This window comes from Hyperoodon ampullatus (genome assembly GCF_949752795.1).
Source record: "Hyperoodon ampullatus genome assembly, chromosome: 4".
In the NCBI taxonomy this organism is placed as follows: Eukaryota; Metazoa; Chordata; class Mammalia; order Artiodactyla; family Ziphiidae; genus Hyperoodon; species Hyperoodon ampullatus.
Genome location: NC_136917.1, coordinates 32,299,150 through 32,318,829, shown reverse-complemented (window position 1 = coordinate 32,318,829; position 19,680 = coordinate 32,299,150). Strand labels below are relative to the sequence as shown.

General features: G+C 55.4%; 1 protein-coding gene across 10 annotated transcripts; it reads left to right on the top strand.

The window, feature by feature from the left end:
- Window positions 1–21: 21 nt before the first annotated feature.
- On the top strand, window positions 22–19,307 carry TYK2 (tyrosine kinase 2; the record flags this gene model as incomplete). 10 transcript variants are annotated; one of them, XM_079702337.1, is made up of 23 exons in its annotated part: window positions 22–232; window positions 3,201–3,324; window positions 3,446–3,593; window positions 3,914–4,077; window positions 7,214–7,577; window positions 8,168–8,377; window positions 8,498–8,655; window positions 11,434–11,542; window positions 11,637–11,826; window positions 11,911–12,014; window positions 12,110–12,292; window positions 12,381–12,468; window positions 13,408–13,535; window positions 14,411–14,546; window positions 14,629–14,783; window positions 15,505–15,655; window positions 16,134–16,231; window positions 16,463–16,655; window positions 17,031–17,149; window positions 17,520–17,692; window positions 17,912–18,029; window positions 18,979–19,089; window positions 19,173–19,307. In XM_079702337.1, the coding sequence occupies 23 exons, from the start codon at window positions 37–39 to the stop codon at window positions 19,305–19,307; spliced, it is 3,555 nt and encodes a 1,184-aa protein (XP_079558463.1). The 10 variants fall into 10 exon arrangements, with proteins under 10 accessions (XP_079558463.1, XP_079558468.1, XP_079558470.1 ...); XM_079702342.1 differs by having other exon boundaries at window positions 37–232; window positions 7,292–7,580; XM_079702344.1 differs by having other exon boundaries at window positions 37–232; window positions 7,214–7,580; window positions 11,760–11,826.
- Between the last annotated feature and the right edge of the window lie 373 nt (window positions 19,308–19,680).

Here is a 19,680-nt window from a genome sequence, read left to right as displayed (position 1 = left end):
GGATGTTCCTTCCCAGGCAAGCCAGCTGTCAAGAGCATGCCTCTGTGCCATTGGGGGGCCACCACCAGGGGCAGAAAGCCCGATGGGGATGGAGCTCAGCCCATGGCCACCAGAGGAGGCCTGAAGGTGTTTCTGCACTGGGCCGGCCCCGGTGGCGGGGAGCCCTGGGTCACCTTCAGCGAGGCCACACTGACTGCGGAGGAGGTCTGCCTCCACATTGCACACAAAGTCGGTGAGTCCCGGGCATCAGCCCCATGGCGGGGTGGAGGTGCTGGCAGCTGCTGGGCCTCATCCATCCAATCGTCTGCCCATTCATTCAGAGGACATTGAGTGAGCACCTAGTGTGTGCCAGCCCCCAGTTACTACATTTGTAGAGCTGATATTCTAATAGGGATCAACAAGAAACACAGTAAATAAGAAAACTGTATAGGAGGCCAGAGATCATGGTAAAAGATTTAAAACTTGAGGAGATAAGGGACTGAGCCACAGGTATATCTTGGGGAAGATGGCGCCAGACAGCGGGAACAGCAAGTGCAAAGGCCCTGAGGTGGGAACTTGCCAGCAACAGCGAGGAGGCCGGTGTGGCTGTAGACGAGTGAGTGAAGGGGAGACAGGAATAGGTGAGGGCAAGCAGGTGATGGCACAGGTTGTACAGGGCCTCTTGGGCCTCAGGGAGGACTTTGGATTTTACTCCAAGTGACAGAGGACTGTGAGTGAAGAAGGAACGTAATTGGACACAAGTGTCACAGATGATCTCTGGCTGCTGTAGGGGGAGCAGACTGTGGTGGGTGAGAGCGGGAGTAAGGACCTCCAAGTAGGAGGTGATGGGGCAGAAGTCAACCAGTGTTTTAAACCCCAGAGGGAGGAGTTTAGGGCTTAAAGTTTTCCCCAGGAACAGTAGTGAAGCATGGAATGGTTGAGAGAGCCTGCAGCACATGTGCTTGAAAGTTAATTTCTCCTGCCGGAGGAGGAGAAGGTCTCTCCAAGGGGACTTTGCTTACATGCCCTTTCCTCCAGGGCGTCCTCTCAAACCCCCTGTCCCACAGCTGGATGGGGGCCTTCTGGTAGATTTCTATAACACCTTGTACTTTCCCATCAATGGCAGATTCTTAAGGAAGTACTGGTTTTCTGGGTGGTGTGAAACATGCCTGGCCAAGGACCCAGAGAACCTGATCTTTTTGAGGAAGCAAAAGATCTTAAGAGTAACTGGAGCATAGTTTTCAAGAATTTGGAAGAGGAAGTAGGAATTGAAAGCAGAGCATAATTGTCTGGGTCCAGGTCATGGTTATTCAGTGCTGAGGGGGTTGGGCTTTCTCAGGGGGCAAAGGGGAGCAATGGAAGTTTAAGCCAGAGAGTGAAACAGATTGGTTCTTTAGGAAGTTGTCTCATAGAGAGGCATGCTCCTTCTTTGGGGGGCAGTGCACTTGGATGCAATGATTCTTTTCTTTTTTTTTTTTTTTTTTGGCCGCGCCATGCGGCTTGTGGAATCTTAGTTCCCTGACTAGGGAACTAAGCAGTGCCCTCGGCAGTGAAAGCACCAAGTACTAACCACTGGACCACCAGGGAATTCCAGGATGCAATGATTTTGGAGAGCAATTTGGCATTGTCTAACATGGTTGAAATGTACATTCCCTGAAGGCACACAGTTCCACTCCTAGATATGCACTCTACAGATACTCAGCTCATGTGTTCCAGGAGATGTGCACAGGAATGTTCAGATTGGCTTCATTTATCTTAGTGAAAATAGGAGACCATCTCAAAGTCTGTGTATAGGAGAATGCACAAATCAGTTGCAGTATGGTTGAACACTGGAATACTATACATCCAGGAAAAAGGAATTTAACCAATGTTACATATATCACGTGTGAAGCTTAAAACCTATCATAGCATGAAAAAGCAAATTGCAGGACACCTATGGTATACTACCGCATTTGAATTTATAACATTCAAAGCTAGGTGATAGAGAATATAAAAATGATAAACTCTAGTTCAGGAGAATGGTTACCTCTTTGTGGGAGGGGAGAGGAGGTGGATATAGGTGGGGGCTTCAGTTGTACTTGCCAGTTTTTATTCTTCTTCTCGTGGCTGGTACTTAGGTGATTATAAATTATTCTGAAGGACTTCCTTGGTGGTCCAGTGAGTAAGACTCTGTGCTCCCAATGCAGGGGGCCTGGGTTTGATCCCTGGTCGGGGAACTAGATCCTGCATGCATGCTGCAACTAAGGAGTCTGCATGCCACAACTAAAGAGCCCTCATGCCGCAACTAAGACCCGGCACAGCCAAAACAAAGAAAGAAAGAAAGAAAGAAAGAAAGAAATTTTTAATTAAAAATAAATAAATAAAAATAAATAAATAATTCTGAACTATTTTAGATACAATTTTTAAGTGATGTGTATAAAAAATAGATGCTTGCGCATCCAGTGTGGGGAGTGACAATAAGTTTGGAGGCTGAACTAGGGCTGAGTTTTGGATTTGAAGGAAGTAAGTAGATCCCAGAGAGATGGAGGATGCAGAAAGTACAGGACTTGTGACCAATCTGATGTGGAGGGGGTGGGACGAGTTGAGGACAAGGATGAAGTCCGGCAGAGAGGGGGCAGGTTTGGGGACCTCAGATGAGATCTATTTGGAACAAGGCACATCTCAGGGGGCCCGAGATGTCTAGAGGAAGACAGCCAAGGGGTAGTTGGATATTTCTCTGGGTCTGGAGTTCAGAGAGAGACCAGGCAAAGTGCCAGCAGTCTGTACAGCTGTGTTAGTCAGTCTATGATAGGTTTTGCTGTAGTAACAAGCAGCCCCCCCAATTCTACTGGGTTAAGACAATGAAAATTTACCTAAAATCTAATGCAGGTCAGATGGTTCCCCTCTATCTTATAGCTTCACCACTAGGCATAAGGGGTTTCCAACATCCCTGGGGCAGCAAAGATGGCAGGAAAGTTTATTTCTAGGCCTGGAAAAATGTACATCCCTTATGCCCACATCCCACTGGCCAAAAACCAGCCCAATGCCTCCATCCTAGCTGCAAGGGAGGCTGGGAAATGTAGTTTTCCTGTGAGGCCACAGGATGGTTTACATATTGCATTGTCCTCTGTTGGCAAGGCAGGAGGCCCAGGGAGGGATTGTGAAGGGAGACGGTGGGTCTGGGGGTCCACAGGGCTAACAGCAGCAGGCACTGACTCCTGACTCATTTCTCCCCTGTCCAGGCATCACTCCACCCTGCTTCAATCTTTTTGCCCTCTTCGATGTCCAGGCCCAGGTCTGGCTGCCTCCAAACCACGTCCTGGATATGTCCAGAGACTCGAGCCTGATGCTGCACTTCCGCATGAGGTGGGTGAAGTCCCCTTGGAAGGCTTTCGTTCTGTCCCCTCCCTCCCTCCCCTGTCCCCACCTTCCTGGACCTGGTCTGAATCTGTGCTAAACCCCAGCTGCGCCCCCTCCCTTCCTGCAGGTTTTATTTCCGGAACTGGCATGGCATGCATCCCCAGGAGCCGGCTGTGTACCGCTGCGGTCCCCCAGGGTCCGAGCCTTCCTCAGAACAGGCAGAGCAGGGGGTGCAACTCCTGGACCCTGCCTCCTTTGAGTACCTCTTTGAGCAGGTGTGAGCAGGGCTGGGGAGGTGAGACTGTTTGTGAGGGAGGTTGCAAATTAGGAGTCCTCACTTCCCTCCCAATTTGCTATAGCTAGTAGGTTTCAACTCATGCCATCTGGGATCCTTTGGCTGCCTGAACCAAAGGGTTTTGAGACTCTTAGGGTTGTAGGGGTAAGAGTGCTGTGATCGATTAGTGATGTCTGTCACAGGCATAGGGTTGGGCAGAGGAGGCATACATGTGGGGTCCTTCCCTTCCCCAAAGTGACCAGAAGCTGGGGAGTGAACAGGTTCTCATGCCTCCCTTTCTGCCTGATTCCCCATCCCCAGGGCAAGCATGAGTTTGTAAATGACGTGGCATCGCTGTGGGAGTTGTCAAGCGAGGAGGAGATCCATCACTTTCAGAACGAGAGCCTAGGCATGGCCTTTTTGCACCTCTGCCACCTCGCTCTCTGCCATGGTGTCCCCCTTGAGAAGGTGGCCAAGAAGATCAGGTATCTGAGAATGGGGTGGGAACACTGCATAGGTGGGTGGACATGCCCAGGCATCTGGTGGCCAGGGTAGACCTTGCATACTGTCATGCCTTCATTCATTCAACAAACATTTATCGAGCGCCTACGGTATGCTTATACTAGTTTTTTTTTCTTGCGGCTGTGCTGAGCGTCTTGTAGGATCTTAGTTTCCTGACCAGGGATTGAACCCAGGGCCCTGACAGTGAAAGCACTGAGTCCTAACCACTGGACTGCCAGGGAAGTCCCTGGTACTAGTTTTGGGTGTTGGGGACACAACAGTCAACAGGACAGACAAAAATCCCTGCCCTCCTGGAGGTCACATCTGATGAAGGAGACAGGCAATAAACAAAATACAAAAATAAAATGTATAGTGTTTTAGACGATGATAAGTGCAATGGGGAAAATTAAGCAGGAAAAGAGGAAGAAGGGGTGTGTCAGGGAATGAGGGGCATACAATTTAAAACTGGGTCATCATAAGAACCTGCTGTATAAAAAAAATAAATTAAAACAAACAAACTGGGTCATCAGGGAATTCCTCACTGAGAAGGTGACATTCAAATTAAAAAATCTGAAGGAAGTGAAGGTGGGAACCAGGTGGGTATTTGGGAGATGAGAATTCTCCACAGAGGGGTCAGCCAGTGCAAAGGCCCTAAGATTGTACCATGCTTGATATATGGTGGAGGAAGTGTGACTGGAGCAGGGTGAGCTTGGAGGACTCCCTAGAATTCAAGGGAAAAAAGGAGGCAGGAGTCTGGAGAGCTGCTAGCCTCCACTGCAGTGAGGGCTGGGGCAATCAGGGCACACTGCCTGGAGGAGACAGCAAGAGAAATGGGTCTTTCAGGACCTGCAGTTCTTTTTTGGCCAGGCCACACAGCTTATGGGATCTTAGTTCCCCAACCAGGGATTGAACCCACGCCGAGTCCTAACCACTGGACCGCCAGGGAACTTCCCAGGACTTGCAGTTCTTAAAGCACATATTTTTCAATCCCTGTCGTGTTATCACTGGAGGACTAGGGCTATGACAGTGAAGCCCAGGACGCTGGGAAGCCCAGAGGAGGGACCCTATCCAGCCTGGAGATCAGAGGATGCTCCTGGGGGGAGGTGATTTCTGCTAAGACCTGAAGGTTGAGTTGGCTTTATCCAGATGTAGATTGTTTTGGCCAAGCATTCGAGGGAGAGGGAACAGCACATACAAAGGCCCAGAGGCAGGAGGTGACAAAGGCCCAGTTTCCAGAGGAACTGAACTCGGAATGTGATTGTCCAAGTGCAGGAGACGGCCAGGCACTAGTCAGGGAACCTTTTTCCCTGAGGGCACTAGGGAGCCCTGGAAAGCTTGGAAGTGGGGGCAGAAGGCAGCTAGAACCTTGACCTTTAGGATCTTTGTATTCAAAGGTTGGAAGAGGGGCTTCCCTGGTGGCGCAGTGGTTGAGAGTCCGCCTGCCGATGCAGGGGACACGGGTTCGTGCCCCGGTTTGGGAGGATCCCACATGCCGCGGAGCGGCTGGGCCCGTGAGCCATGGCCGCTGAGCCTGCGCGTCCAGAGCCTGTGCTCCGCAACGGGAGAGGCCACAATAGTGAGAGGCCTAGTACCGCAAAAAAAAAAACAAATCAAAGGTTGGAAGAGGTGGCTTGGGACATGGAGGATGAGGCTTGGAAATCTGTCATCTAAGTGGGCTATGCTGGTGCGCAGGTGCAGGGCAGGAGAAGGGGTGAAGGGTATGGCTTTGTGAAGAGCAGAGGGGCTTCCCAGAGCTGTGCCTTTTATTGATAATCATATTAATGATCAAAACAATAGTGACTTCTCCAATAATAATAATAGCCAACGCTCACATAGTCCTTATTTTATGCCAATCAATAGTCCTGATTCTCTCATCAGCCCTAGAAGTGGGCAGTTTGATCCCATTTTACAGATGAAAAGACAGAGCCCTTTAGAGCTTAAGGAAGTTGCCCAAGAGCTGGGATTTCCGACCCATAGTCTCCTTCAAAGTCCTGGGCCCTGGGCCCAGACACCACCTGGCCTCCCTGTGCTGGCCCTTTATAGCATTCTCTTTCCACCTTCATGACAGCCTGCCTGTTTTTTTTAATTGTTTTTGGTTTTTTTTCAGTTTTAATATTTTTTATTTTTATGTTTTAAATTTTTGGCCGCGCTGGGTCTTCATTGCTGCGTGCGGGCTTTCGCTCTAGTTGTGGCAAGCGGGGGCTACTCTTTGGTGAGGTGTGCGGGCTTCTCATTGTGGTGGCTTCTCTTGTTGCAGAGCACAGGCTCTAGGTGCCTGCGCTTCAGTACTTGTGGCGCATGGGCTCAGTCGTTGTGGCTTGCGGGCTCTAGAGCACAGGCTCAGTAGTTGTGGCACAAAGGCTTAGTTGCTCTGAGGCATGTGGAATCTTCCCGGACCAGGGCTCGAACCCATGTCCCCTGCATTGGCAGGCGGATTCTTAACCACTATGATACCAGGGAAGCCCCTCCTAATATTTTTAAAATTGAAATATAGCTGATTTACAATGCTGTGTTAATTTCTGCTATACAGCAAAGTGATTCAGTTATACATATGTATACATTCTTGTTTTTTTCATCCTCTTTTCCATTATGGTTTATCATAGGACATTGAATATAGTTCTCTGTGCTATACAGTAGGACCTTGTTGTTTATCCGTTCTATGCATAAAAGCTTACATCTGCTAACCCCAGCTTCCTACTCCATCTGTCCCCCAACCTCCTCCCCCTTGGCAGCCGCCAGTCTATTCTCTATGTCTGTGATTCTGTTTCCGTTTCGTAGATAGGTTCATTTGTGTCATATTTTAGATTCCACATATAAGTGCTATCATATGGTATTTGTCTTTCTCCTCCTGACTTACTCCACTCAGTATGACAATCTCTAGTTGCATCCATGTTGCTGCAGATGGCATTATTTCATTCCTTTTTATGGTTGAGTAGTATTCCATTGTATATATATACCACATCTTTATCCATTCATCTGTCGATGGACATGTAGGTTGCAGCCTGTCTGTTTTCTAGACGAGGCAGCTGATGTTCAGAGAGATGAAGCCACTTGCCCCACGTCACCCAGCTAGGCCTGCAATCCCGGCCCCTGACTGCCCCCTCCTGGTTGTCCCCACAGCTTCAAGGACTGCATCCCACACTCCTTCCGGCTGCAGATCCAGCAGCACAATGCTCTGACGCGGCTGCGACTGCGGAGCATCTTCCGCAAGTTCCTGCGGGCCTTCCAGCCGGGCTGCCTCTCCCAGCAGGTTGTCATGGTGAAGTACCTGGCCACACTCGAGCGGCTGGCGCCCCGCTTCGGCACAGAGCGCGTGCCCGTGTGCCACCTGGAGCTACTGGTCCAGGCCGAGGGGGAGCCCTGCTACATCCGGGATGGCGGACAGGCCCCTCCCGACCCCGGGCCCGAGTCTGCCGCCAGACCCCCCACCCACGAGGTGCTGGTGTCGGGCACCGATGGCATCCAGTGGCGGCTGGTACAGGCAGTGGTGAGTGGGGCGCCTCTTCCATCTGGCAGTTCAGGGCAGCTGGGGGTGGCGCGCTCTTGCTCAGCCTTGGCCTTGGCCTCCGAAGGTGGTTCTCCCCCACGTGCCTCTGGGGTGTGTCAGTCTGTGCCTGGGAGTCTGTTCCTTTTTCTGTTTTGGTTTGGTTTTTTGTTTTGTTTTTTTTGGTCACGCGGCGTGGCATGTGGGATCTTAGTTCCCCGACCAGGGATCGAACCTGTGCCCCTTGCATTGGAAGAGTGGAGTCTTGACCACTGGACCGCCAGAGAAGTCCCTGGGGGTCTGTTTCTTGGGGAGTGTCCTCTGTCTGCCTGCCCCCCTGGGGACCTGATTTCTGGGGTCTGGCATCTGGGGCCGAGAGGGTGAGGAACCTCCATTCTACTCTCCCTGAAGTTCCAGTTTCTGGCATGTGTATCTCTCTGGGTGGGTCTCCTGTCCAGCCTGTGACACTGGGGTTCTTGCGGGGGGATGCCTGGTCCCTCCAGCTTCCGCCTCTTCCCCGGGGAAAGGTGCAGTGGGACTAAACAGGCACCGCCCTGCTCCATTCACCTGCCCCACGTGCTGGTTTCCAGACTCCCAGTGCTGGTGGTGGTGGTGGCGGCAGAAGGATGCCCCATGCTGGCCCATCTGGGAAGAAAGCCAAGGCCCGGGAGGTGGGCAACCAGCCAGTGCACAGACCTCAGGAGGCCCCATGGGCCTACTTCTGCGACTTCCAGGACATCACCCACGTGGTGCTGAAAGAATGCCGCGTCAGCATTCATTGTCAGGACAACAAGTGCCTGGTGGGGCCCGGGACGGGGGGCCGGGCTGGCCGTGGGGGGAGGGTTGGGGGGTGGTGGGAGCCTCTAGCCTGTGACATCTGCCTGATGTTGTCCTCCCCACCACCGCCCCCCGGCCTGCAGGAGTTGACCCTGCCTTCCCGGGCTGCGGCCCTGTCCTTGGTGTCACTGGTGGATGGCTACTTCCGCCTGACGGCCGACTCGAGCCACTACCTATGCCATGAGGTGGCTCCCCCACGGCTGGTGATGAGTATCCAGGACGGTATCCACGGACCCCTGCTGTGAGTGCCGGGAAGGGCGGGTGGGCTGCGTGGTGGTGACTGAACTGGGCAGTGAGCTCTAGGGACTGTGGGGTTTGAATGAGGTGTGTGCATGTCGGTGTCTTAGTGTGTGCATGTATGTCTTAGGGTGTGAAGGCCTGTGTGTTCACCCATGTGTATGAGTGCACATGTGTGTGCAAGCATCCATGTCTCAGTGTGTGCATGTCAGTGTGTGTGTGCCTGTGTGTGCCTGTGAGTGTGGGTGGGTGTGCATGCACGTGTGTGGGAGCATTCGTGTCTAGTGTGCACACGTGTCTGTGTGTGCATGCGTGTACATGTGCAAGGATTTGCTCATACTGCATTGTTCATGCATTCACGTCAGTGGGTGCTCATGTGGGTGCCTGTGCGACGCGTGCATGTGTGCAACCAGGGGTTGGGGGGGAGAAAGGGCACCTGTAACGGCATGGACGGTGTGTCATGCTGAGTGCGCCTGGGTTTGGGACTGTCACCATGCATGTCTGGATGTTTAACGGCCCATTTGGCATGCAGCTGTGTCACTACTCTGGTGAGTGCGTTTTGTTTGGTTTTGTTGGTGGTGGTGGTTTGGCCACGCCACGGGGCATGCGGGATCTTAGTTCCCCGGCCAGTGATGGAACCCGTGCCCCCTGCAGTGGAATCTCGGAGTCTAACCACTGGACCACCAGGGAAGTCCTCCAACTGCGTTTTAAATTGTCAGTGTGTGTTTTTGCACGTGAGAGGGCTGGTGAGTTTTGCTGGGCTATGCGTTGTCCAAATGCTGGTGGCTGTTCAGATATACGTGTGGGTGTTTACACCCCTGCAGGCATGTGTCTGTCCTGGTACTTGTGGATCACTGTCTGAGCACTCCTGCTTGGATGTGTGGGGCTGAGAATGTGAAGTGTCAGGGTTTATGTGGTCATCAGGTGTGTGTGGCCATCCTGTATCATGCCGGGTTGGGGTTTGTGACTATCAGCTCATCTGGTCATTGGCCCTGTGCCTGGGTATCCCCTGTCCTATCTGTGACACTTGGACTGGCCCCTGGGTCAGTCTAAGAGGTCTCACCCTTCCAAGCCTAGTCTCTACACCAGAGGAGGGTGAAGCGGTCGTTTCACCTCTCAAGGGCTGTGACCGTACGGGGTCTATGGGCCATGTCAGCATGTGTCTTAGTCCATTCGGGCTGCTGTAACAGAATGCCAATGACTGGGTGGCTTAGAAACCACAGACACTTATTTCTCACAGTTCTGCAGGCTAGAAGTCCAAGTTCAAGGTGCTGGCAGATCCAGTGTCTGGTGAGAGCCCCACCTCCTGTTACATAATCAAAATTCAGTCTTCTGGCTGTGTCCTCATATGGTGGAAGGGGTGAGCGAGATCTCTGGGGTCCATTTTATTTTTGTATTTATTTATTTAAATTAATATATTTATTTAATTTATTTTTTGGCTGCGTTGGGTCTTCGTTGCAGTGCCCTGGCTTCTCACTGCAGTGGCTTCTCTTGTTGCGGAGCATGGGCTCTAGGCACACGGGCTTCAGTAGTTGTGGCGCTCAGGCTTCAGTAGTTGTGATTCATGGGCTCTAGAGCACAGGCTCAGTAGTTGTGGCACACGGGCTTCGTTGTTCCATGGCATGTGGGATCTTCCTGGACCAGGGCTCGAACCGGTGTCTGCTGCATTGGCCGGCGGATTCTTAGCCACTGCGCCACCAGGGGAGTCCCTGGGGTCCATTTGATAAGTCACTAATCCCATTCGTGAGGGCTCCATCCTCATGACTTAATCACCTCCCCAAGACCCACCTCCTAATGCCATCGCCTTGGTCAGGGGTTAGGGCTTCAACATAGGAATTTTGGGGGGACACAGACATTCAGTCTACGGCACCACAGATGTAACTGTCAGTCTGTGTGGCTGTGTCACCTTGTAGTACCTGACTGTGCTTATGACAGTCGTCACCTCTGGGTCTGGGATGCCAGTGCCCCTGTGCTGTTATGTTTCACAGCGGCTGTGTCTGTGATCTTTCATACTTTTTTTTTTTTTTTTTTTTCGCGGTACGCAGGCTTCTCACTGTTGTGGCCTCTCCCGTTGCAGAGCACAGCCTCCGGACCCGCAGGCTCAGCGGCCATGGCTCACAGGCCTAGCCGCTCTGCGGCATGTGGGATCTTCCCGGACTGGGGCACGAACCCGAGTCCCCTGCATCGGCAGGCGGACTCTCAACCACTGCGCCACCAGGGAAGCCCTTTCATACATTTTTTTTCTTTTTTTTGTTCGGCTGCACTGCATGGCATGCGAGATCTTAGTTCCCCGACCAGGGATTGAACCTTCGCCCCCTGCAGTGGAAGCGTGGAGTCTTAACCACTGGACCACCAGGGAAGTCCTCTGTCTGTGATCTTTTCCTTTCGGTGTGTGACAGACTGTGCATTGTGCGTCACCCTGGGAGTGGCAGTGTCTATGGCTGGGTGTGTGCCCATTTGGCATCTGATGGCTGTTTCCTCTGTGTGTGTGTGTGTGTGTGTGTGTGTGTGTGATCTTGTCGGCCACGGTGTCCACAGTTGTTATGCACGAGCGTGTGCCTGTTCCGGTACCTGTGTCTGTGTGTGAGTTTTCATGCATGGGACAGGGTTACCTGCATGTGTGTGTTCAGACACAGTGTCACCACATAAGCTGTGTCTGACATTTATCCCAGCTGTGAGTGTGCCCCGCTGGGCAGGTTTTGTGTGTCCTTGTTGTCAGGTGTGGGTCCAGCAGTGCCCCCAGGTGCCCTGACGGTGCCCCTTTGTGCCCCCACCCGCCCAGGGAGCCATTTGTGCTAGCCAGGCTGCAGCCCGAGGACGGCCTCTACCTCATCCACTGGAGCACCAGCCACCTCCACCGCCTTATCCTCACGGTGGCCCAGCGCAACCAGGTGGGCCTGGGGCGGGGGTCCTGGGCTGGGGCTGGGCGTGCTCCCTGCCTGGACCCCTGCTCACCGCCCTCACCCCTGCTGCCACCCGCTCCAGGCACCCGGCGTGAAGGGCTTGCACCTACGGAAGTTCCCCATCGAGCTGCAGGCTGGGACTGTCTCACTGGAGGGCTGGGACCGGTCCTTCTCCAGCGTGCGTGAGCTGCGGGTTGCCCTGCAGGGCTGCTCCTTGCGGGCCGGCGATGACTGCTTTACCCTGCGCCGCTGCTGCCTGCCACGGCCGGGAGGTACCAAGATGGGGGTGCCATGGGGCTCGGTGGGGGGGGCCTCTTCCCTCCGTGCCAACCTTCAGGGACTGCTTCCATCCCCAGAGATCTCCAACCTCATCGTCACGCGGGGACCTCGGGCCAGCAGCAGGCCGCTCAACCTCAGCCATCTCAGCTTCCACCGGGTCCGCCAGGAAGACATCACCCAGGTGCGTGGTGCAGGGGTGGCCCCTGCGGGCGTGGGGCACCAGGGAGGCAGCCTGGAGCCATTATCATGGAGATCTTCCACACCATGTCCCCCCAGCTGTCCCACTTGGGCCAGGGCACAAGGACCAACGTGTATGAGGGCCTCTTGCGAGTGGGGGGCGGAGGCCCCGAGGAGGACAAGGTGGATGGCGGGGACCCCCCCATGCCTGGGGCGGGCTGTGAACAGGAGCTGCGAGTGGTACTCAAGGTGCTAGATCCCAGTCACCATGACATCGCCCTGGTGAGTGAGCATGGCCAGGGGATGGGGGGCAGGGTGAAGAGGGCCAGGGTCAGGGCCTGCAGCCCCCTAACCTGCCCTGTCCCCACAGGCCTTCTACGAGACAGCCAGCCTCATGAGCCAGGTCTCCCACGTGCACCTGGTCTTCGTGCACGGCATCTACGTGCACGGCTCCGAGAGTGAGTGGGCCCTGCCCCACCCCCAACACACGCACACACCCCACCCCACTCTGCCCCATTTACAGCCCGACCCCACTTATACTCTTGACCTGCATCCTTATCGCTGACTACACACTGACCTTTGACCTACACCCCGACCCCTGAACGCACCCCAGCTTGTGCCCATCGACTCTCACATCCAGCCTAAACCCTGTCCACACCATGACCCTCTGCAGCTCCCTGATCCCTGGCTACACCCCAACCATCTACCTACACCCCGACTCCAGACTGCATCCCTAGCTCCATCTACCACCCAAACACCTTTACAATCCAGCCCCTGTGTATCCTCTGACCCCCTCAATACCGTGACAGCATGCAGACCCCAGCCTTGTTGGCCACCCCGATCCTCCCCCCGACTCCCGCTACTCTGTGTGTACCTCCTTGTACAGGGCGCCCATGGCCAGCCCCAGACCCGCTGACCTCAGCGCCACGTGTCCAGCCACGTGTCCATCTCTCCTGCTTTCCCCGCAACGCTGGCCTACGTGCCGACCCTGCACACCTCTCACTGCACAGGCACCCCCAGCCCTGTGGGATCCCAACCTCCAGCTCCACTCCCTCCATTCGTCTGCACCCTCCCCCCGGTTCCCCAGTCCCGTCCTGACCTTTGTCACTCACTCGCAGCCTCCTCTCTACCCCAGCCCCACCCTGGACCCACATGCCAGCATTCATGCCAGCATTCAGCTCGGCCTCACCCTGCACCCACCTCCGCCGGCCCTCTGTACTGCATTCCTCCTCTCCCCAGAGTTGCTCCCGAGCTTCCCCCACACCCTTGCCTGACACCTTCCCCACCTACAATCCCAGCCCCGCCCCGCCCCCCCACCCACCCACCCCGCGTCCTGCCCCCTAGCACCCTGGAGGGTAAGCCGGTGGGCAGCACTTGCAGTGGCTGGGCCTTTGCAGACATCATGGTGACGGAGTACGTGGAACACGGGCCCCTGGACGTGTGGCTGCGGCGGGAGAGGGGCCATGTGACCCTGGCCTGGAAGTTGGCAGTGGCCCAGCAGTTGGCCAGTGCCCTCAGCTACCTGGTGTGTGGTCTGCGGGCGGGGCCTGCGTGGGTGGGGAGGGCCAGGGCAGCCCCCACGTTGCGTATGGAGGCCTGAATGCATCCATCCACGTTCTGGATCTTCCCATGAACCTCCTCTGCTCACGCACCCCTGTGGCTCCCATCTCTTCCCACCTCCTCCACTTGGTGTCCAAGGCCCTGTGGCAGTCGCCTCTGTCACTCTTGCCATTTGTTCCCCAGCCCTTCCTGGTCCAGTCACCCCAGTTTCCAGAACACCCCCTGTGTGCCGGGCTCTGTCCTAGGCCCTGGGGACCCAACAGAGAACAAAACAGACAGAAGCTTCTGTCCTTGGGGAGCTGGCATTTTAGTTGGGAGGGACAAACGAGAAATAATAATTAGTACATTACATTACATAATATGCCAGAAAGTAGCAAGAACTGTGGGGAAAAAAGCAGAGGTGGAGATGAGGATTTGACACAGTTTGGGGAAGAGGTGACGTCTTAAACAGGTGGGTTGGGGAAGGCCTCACTAAGGTGACCTGGAGGTGACATGGGGTGGGGGGAGAGGCAGGTAGTTGTGAGTGTATCTGGGAGAAGTCCATTCCAGGCAGAGGGGACAGCCAGTGCAAAGGCCCTGGGGAAGGAGCATGCCTTTCATGGTTTGAGGACCTCTGGCCTTTTGTCCCTGGCTGAGAGCCTTGGCCACCAGCACTGGGAAAACAGGAAGGACCCACTGGAGACCCAGTGCTGCCTTGTCAGTATGACAATGGACTGGCATCTCCATAATGACCATGATTGTCTTTTTCACTTGGGCTGTCCCTGGGGGGACCATGTGGGATGGGGTAGGGGTGGGGTCTACAGCCCCCAGTGGCCACGCCCCCTTTCCCCCCTACCCCAGGAAGACAAGAGCCTGGTTCACAGCAACGTGTGTGGCCGGAACATCCTCCTGGCACGGCTGGGGCTGGCGGAGGGCACCAGCCCCTTCATCAAGCTGAGTGACCCCGGTGTGGGCCTGAGCGCCCTCTCCAGGGAGGGTGAGGACGCAGGCAGGGCTGGGCACAGGGGCGGGCTTCCCCCACTCCTTTTACCTTGCTGACCTCTGACTCTGGCCCCCAGAACGGGTAGAGAGGATCCCCTGGACAGCCCCTGAGTGCCTGTCCGGTGGAGCCAACAGCCTAAGCACTGCAGCCGACAAGTGGGGCTTTGGTGCCACCCTCCTGGAGATCTGCTTCGATGGGGAGGCCCCCCTGCAGGGCCGCAGCCCCTCCGAGGTATGTCCAAGGGGACCCCTGGACCCTTCCCACAAAGAGGGCTGGCACTGCCAAGGAGTCCAGAGGGTACATTCAGGGTCCAGAGCTGCCTCCCCTCTGGCTGTGCAGCCTCATCTCTCTGGGGCTCCATCAGGTCATCTGTCAGTTGCAGTGAACTGCAGTCCCAACCTCATAAGGTCGTTATGGCACAAAGCAAATAGATCACATGCTTTAGGCAGAGTGACCAGGGCATCAAGGGGGAGGCACAGGCTGTCGGGAGGAAGGGGACCCAGAGGATGCCCCTGACCCAGCTGAGGGATGGGGCAGGGCTTCCCAGAGGAGGTTTTAATCTAAGTGCAGAAATATCAGTGTCCCAGGCTAGGAAGAGCAGCCTCGGTGGTGGACACAGCCTATGCAAAGGCCAGGAGGCTTTGGGGCATTCAGGGAGCTGCAGTATGCAAAAGTGTCCTGGGAGCAGAGGTGGGTGGAAGGCAGGGCAGGAAGGGCCAAGTGTGAGATGCTCCAGCACAGCACAGTCTGCTCTACTTGGGTTCCAATCCTGACTCTGCGGTGGTGGGCAAGTCTGCATCCCATTGCCGAGGCTCAGTGGCCTCATCTGTAAAATGGGAATGACAAGAACGAGGACCTGGCTGGTCTAGCCCTGCTCTGAAGACTTGACTCTGCCTCTTGGGGAAGGGGACTGAGGGTGTACACTGACTCCTTCCGGTCCCCTCTCCAACAGAAAGAGCGCTTCTACCAGAAGCAGCACAAGCTGCCTGAGCCCTCGTGCCCAGAGCTGGCCATACTCACCAGCCAGTGCCTGACCTATGAGCCAGCCCAGCGGCCATCCTTCCGCACCATCCTGCGTGACCTCACTCAGCTGCAGCCCCAAAGTGAGCATCACTCCAGGACGGGGACCCTGGAGAGGGGGAGGGGCTGGGATCCCTGCTGACTCAGGCATGGTGCACCCAAGTCTCTGTACTTAGGGTGGCTTAGGGTGTGTACTGGTTTCTAATTCACTTGAGTAAGGGGGAGGGGAAGCCCCAAGCTCTCCTTTACGTTTTGCTTGGGGAGAGCCACAGCTTCTTTGGATGAATTAGACCCTGGCAAATTTTTTGGTTATTAATGAAAAGTTTGTGCCCTTTACCCTATCTCAGAACGTCCCAGGTGTTGGTTATGGTGCAGCCAACTCTGTGTTTTGGACAAGAAGTGGCATTTTCCAGCCCTTGCAACAACAACAACAACAAAAAAGTTTCCTTATCTCTGGGATCGGATGCTGGGGATAGCAGTAGCTGGCTTTCTGTGTCCCCAAGTGTGGACCCTTTTGGGGAAAGGGCTGTGTTCCAGACTCACCCACTGTAGCTCTTCCAGATCTCGTTGATGTCTTGTCTGTGAACCCGGACTCACCGGCGTCAGATCCTACGGTTTTCCACAAGCGCTATTTGAAAAAGATCCGGGATCTGGGTGAGGTAAGCGCGAGGCCTGGAGGACCGGGGGCAGGGCATGGGCTGCTCGAAGGCCCTGGCCTTAGAGACTCTCAGCTTCAAGGGAGGCCCCGGGGAATTGAAAGGGAGGCCTCGGCCCCAAGGGGACCCATCCACATGGAGTAGGTGGGGCCTTGGATTTTCCAAACAAACCTGCCTGGAGGTGGGGCCTGGGGAGCTGGGGGTGGGGCTGACGCTCCCACACGCTCCGGCCAGGGTCACTTCGGAAAGGTCAGTCTGTACTGCTACGATCCAACCAATGACGGCACTGGTGAGATGGTGGCCGTGAAGGCCCTCAAGGCAGGCTGCGGTCCCCAGCTCCGTACAGGCTGGAGGCGAGAGATCGAAATCTTGCGCACACTCTACCACGAGCACATTGTCAAGTACAAGGGCTGCTGCGAGGACCAAGGTGGGCGGGGCCTAGAGATGTAACAGGGCGGGGCTGTGTCTTGGGTGTGGCTTGGTGAGCGGGGCCAGAAGGACCTGGCCAATTAGAGCCTCTCAGTCCCAGGCTGGAGGATGCAGTTTGCAGACACCAAGGTGGGCGAGGCCTGGCTGCCTCCTTTCCATCCTTAGGCGCTCTGCTGGGGCCAGGATGTGTGGGAGCCACCGTCAGCTCCCTTGCCTATGGACGGGTTCAGGATGGGTCCGCCCCACCTGAGGACTGGTCCTAGTGTGGATGGATCTTGGTTTTCCCTCCCCCCCTTGGGATAGGGGGTGCAGGGTGGGCAGCCTGTGGTCCAGGTCTCTACCACCCTTACGGGCCGCTCCTCTCCGGTGTCAGGCGAGAAGTCGTTACAGCTGGTCATGGAGTACGTGCCCCTGGGCAGCCTCCGAGACTACTTGCCCCGGCACAGTGTCGGGCTGGCCCAGCTGCTGCTCTTCTCCCAGCAGATCTGCGAGGTGGGCCTGCTTGCCCCTGCTCCCAGAACCTGCCCCCTTCTTTGGCTTGGCCTGAGCTTCCTATCTCCCCTGCCAACCCCCCTGGGCCTGCTCTCCTCCATCCTTGTCCATTCAGCAGATCACCTGACCACACCCCCACTGGCCCAGGCCCCACCCCCTCCCAATTCTCCCGCCCCCTGCCCCGAGGGCGCCCCCCATGTGGCTCCACCTCTGCTGTCCCGCTCTGCTCCTTTTTGCTCTAGCCCCAGCTGCCATCCTGCCCGTTCTCGCGCCTGGTCCCCGCCAACTTGACTGTCCCCCAGCCATCCTGGTCACTGCTTCTCAGGCCCGGTCCTGCCCCCGCGCTGATCCTGACTTGCCCCACCCCCAGGGTATGGCCTACCTGCACGCGCAGCACTACGTGCACCGAGACCTGGCCGCACGCAACGTGCTGCTGGACAACAACAGGCTGGTCAAGATTGGGGACTTCGGCCTCGCCAAGGCCGTGCCCGAAGGCCATGAGTACTACTGTGTGCGCGAGGATGGGGACAGTCCTGTGTTCTGGTAACCAGCGGGACCCAGCCGGAGGGAGGGGTGCCAGGGTCACCTGGAGCAGACAGGGTGGAGGAGGTGGATGCTGGGGTCTCAGACGACAGGGCCTGGGTCAAGTGACACTGCCCCCCCCTTAAGGGTGGGGCCCTAACTGGGACCACAGGGCTCCTAGGCCTCAGGTAAGGACTCCAGCTTGGTCTGGCCCAAGGCCTGAGTGCCCTCTCTCCCCAGGTATGCCCCGGAGTGCCTGAAGGAGTGTAAGTTCTACTATGCATCCGACGTGTGGTCCTTTGGGGTCACCATGTATGAGCTGCTGACCTACTGTGACTCCACCCAGAGCCCCCCCTCGGTGAGAGCCAGGCCCGCACCCCGACCCCATACTAGAGGAGTTAGCGAGGCATGCATTCACTTCCCAGCTCCCCCACCCTAGCAAGAGCTTAACCCACCTGAGCCTCACAGTCGCATTCTGTCAAGTGGGCCAGTTACACTGCAGAGGGCTTGGATTGTGACCGAAACCCACTCAAATAGGAACGGCCTATTCTGCCATTTGCAAACCCCAAGGGGACCGTGGGAACATGGCTTGATCTAGACCTTCAAATGCCATCAGGAATCGCATTTTCTCCATCTCTCAGCTCTGCTGTTTTCCGTGGTAGCATTTTGTTTTTTTTCGCCGTGCCACGCGGCATGTGGGATCCTACTTCCCTGATCAGAGATCAAACCTGTGCCCCCTGCAGTGGAAGCTCTGAGTCTTAACCACTGGTAGCATTTCTCAAGCAAGCCTTCCCTTTGTTGTGGCAACAGTGGACCCAGCTGAGGGGAGGAGGGTCTTTCTCTTTCCAACATAATTCAGGACTCTCTGATTGGCCCAGCTTGGCTCACGTGCCCTCCAGGGAGCCACTCACTGTGTAGTCCTTGGCTGAGGGGAGGAGCCTAGAGTATGTTAGGGGTTTATTCCCAAAGCCGATCAGAGTGCCTTTATAGGAAAATTTTTAAAAAAGGTTTCTGAACAGGCAAAAGCAACTTGCTGAGGCTTAATAATAATAGCAAGCACCTAATTCAGACTTACTCTATGAATATTAGTTTATCTAAGTTTCACAATAACCCCAGGTGGTAGATGTTATCACCCATTTTACAGATGAGAGAACTGAGGCCCAGAGAGGCGAAGTCATAAGACCAATGTTGTGCAGCTAAGAAGTGGTAGAGATGGCATTAGAACTCCTGCCGTCCAGCTTCAGACTCTTGACCTCTATCTAGGCAGCCCCGCCTCTTAAAAAGAGCTTGTCCTGTTTCTTCTGTAGAAATTCATCGAGCTCATAGGCCTCACCCAGGGGCAGATGACAGTGCTGAGGCTCACTGAGCTGCTGGAACGAGGGGAGAGGCTGCCACAGCCAGAGAAATGTCCCTGTGAGGTGAGACCCTCCCTTTTCCCCCTGCCCCCACCATCGGACCAGGGAGAGAGCAGAGATCACAGCCTCAGTTTTTCCTTCCCCAGATCTATTGCCTCATGAAGAACTGCTGGAAAGCAGAGGCCTCATTCCGCCCGACCTTCCAGAACCTCATACCCATCCTCAAAACGGTCCACGAGAAATACCAAGGCCAGGCACCCTCAGTGTTCAGTGTCTGCTGAAGCCCGCCAGCAGCTCTGCTTGGGGGGATTGGAGCAGACGGTACCCACAGAGAGGGCCTCCTGCTCCCCACCCTAAGAGGAGCCCAAGAGGGGGTGGTCAGCCTCACTGACTCCCTGTGCCTTACCCCTGTCTGGAGGCCCCACCCCTCTGAACTGACTTTCCTTGTCTTAGTCTGTTTGGGCTGCTATAACAAAACGCCACAGACTGGGTGACTTATAAACAACAGAAATTTATTTGTCACAGTTCTGGAGGCTGGGAAGTCAAGATCAAGGCACCAGCATGGTTGAATTTTGGCAAAAGCCCTCGTACTGGTTCATAGCCTATGCCTTCTTACTATGTCCTCACAAGGTCCAATGAGGCAAGGTATCTTTC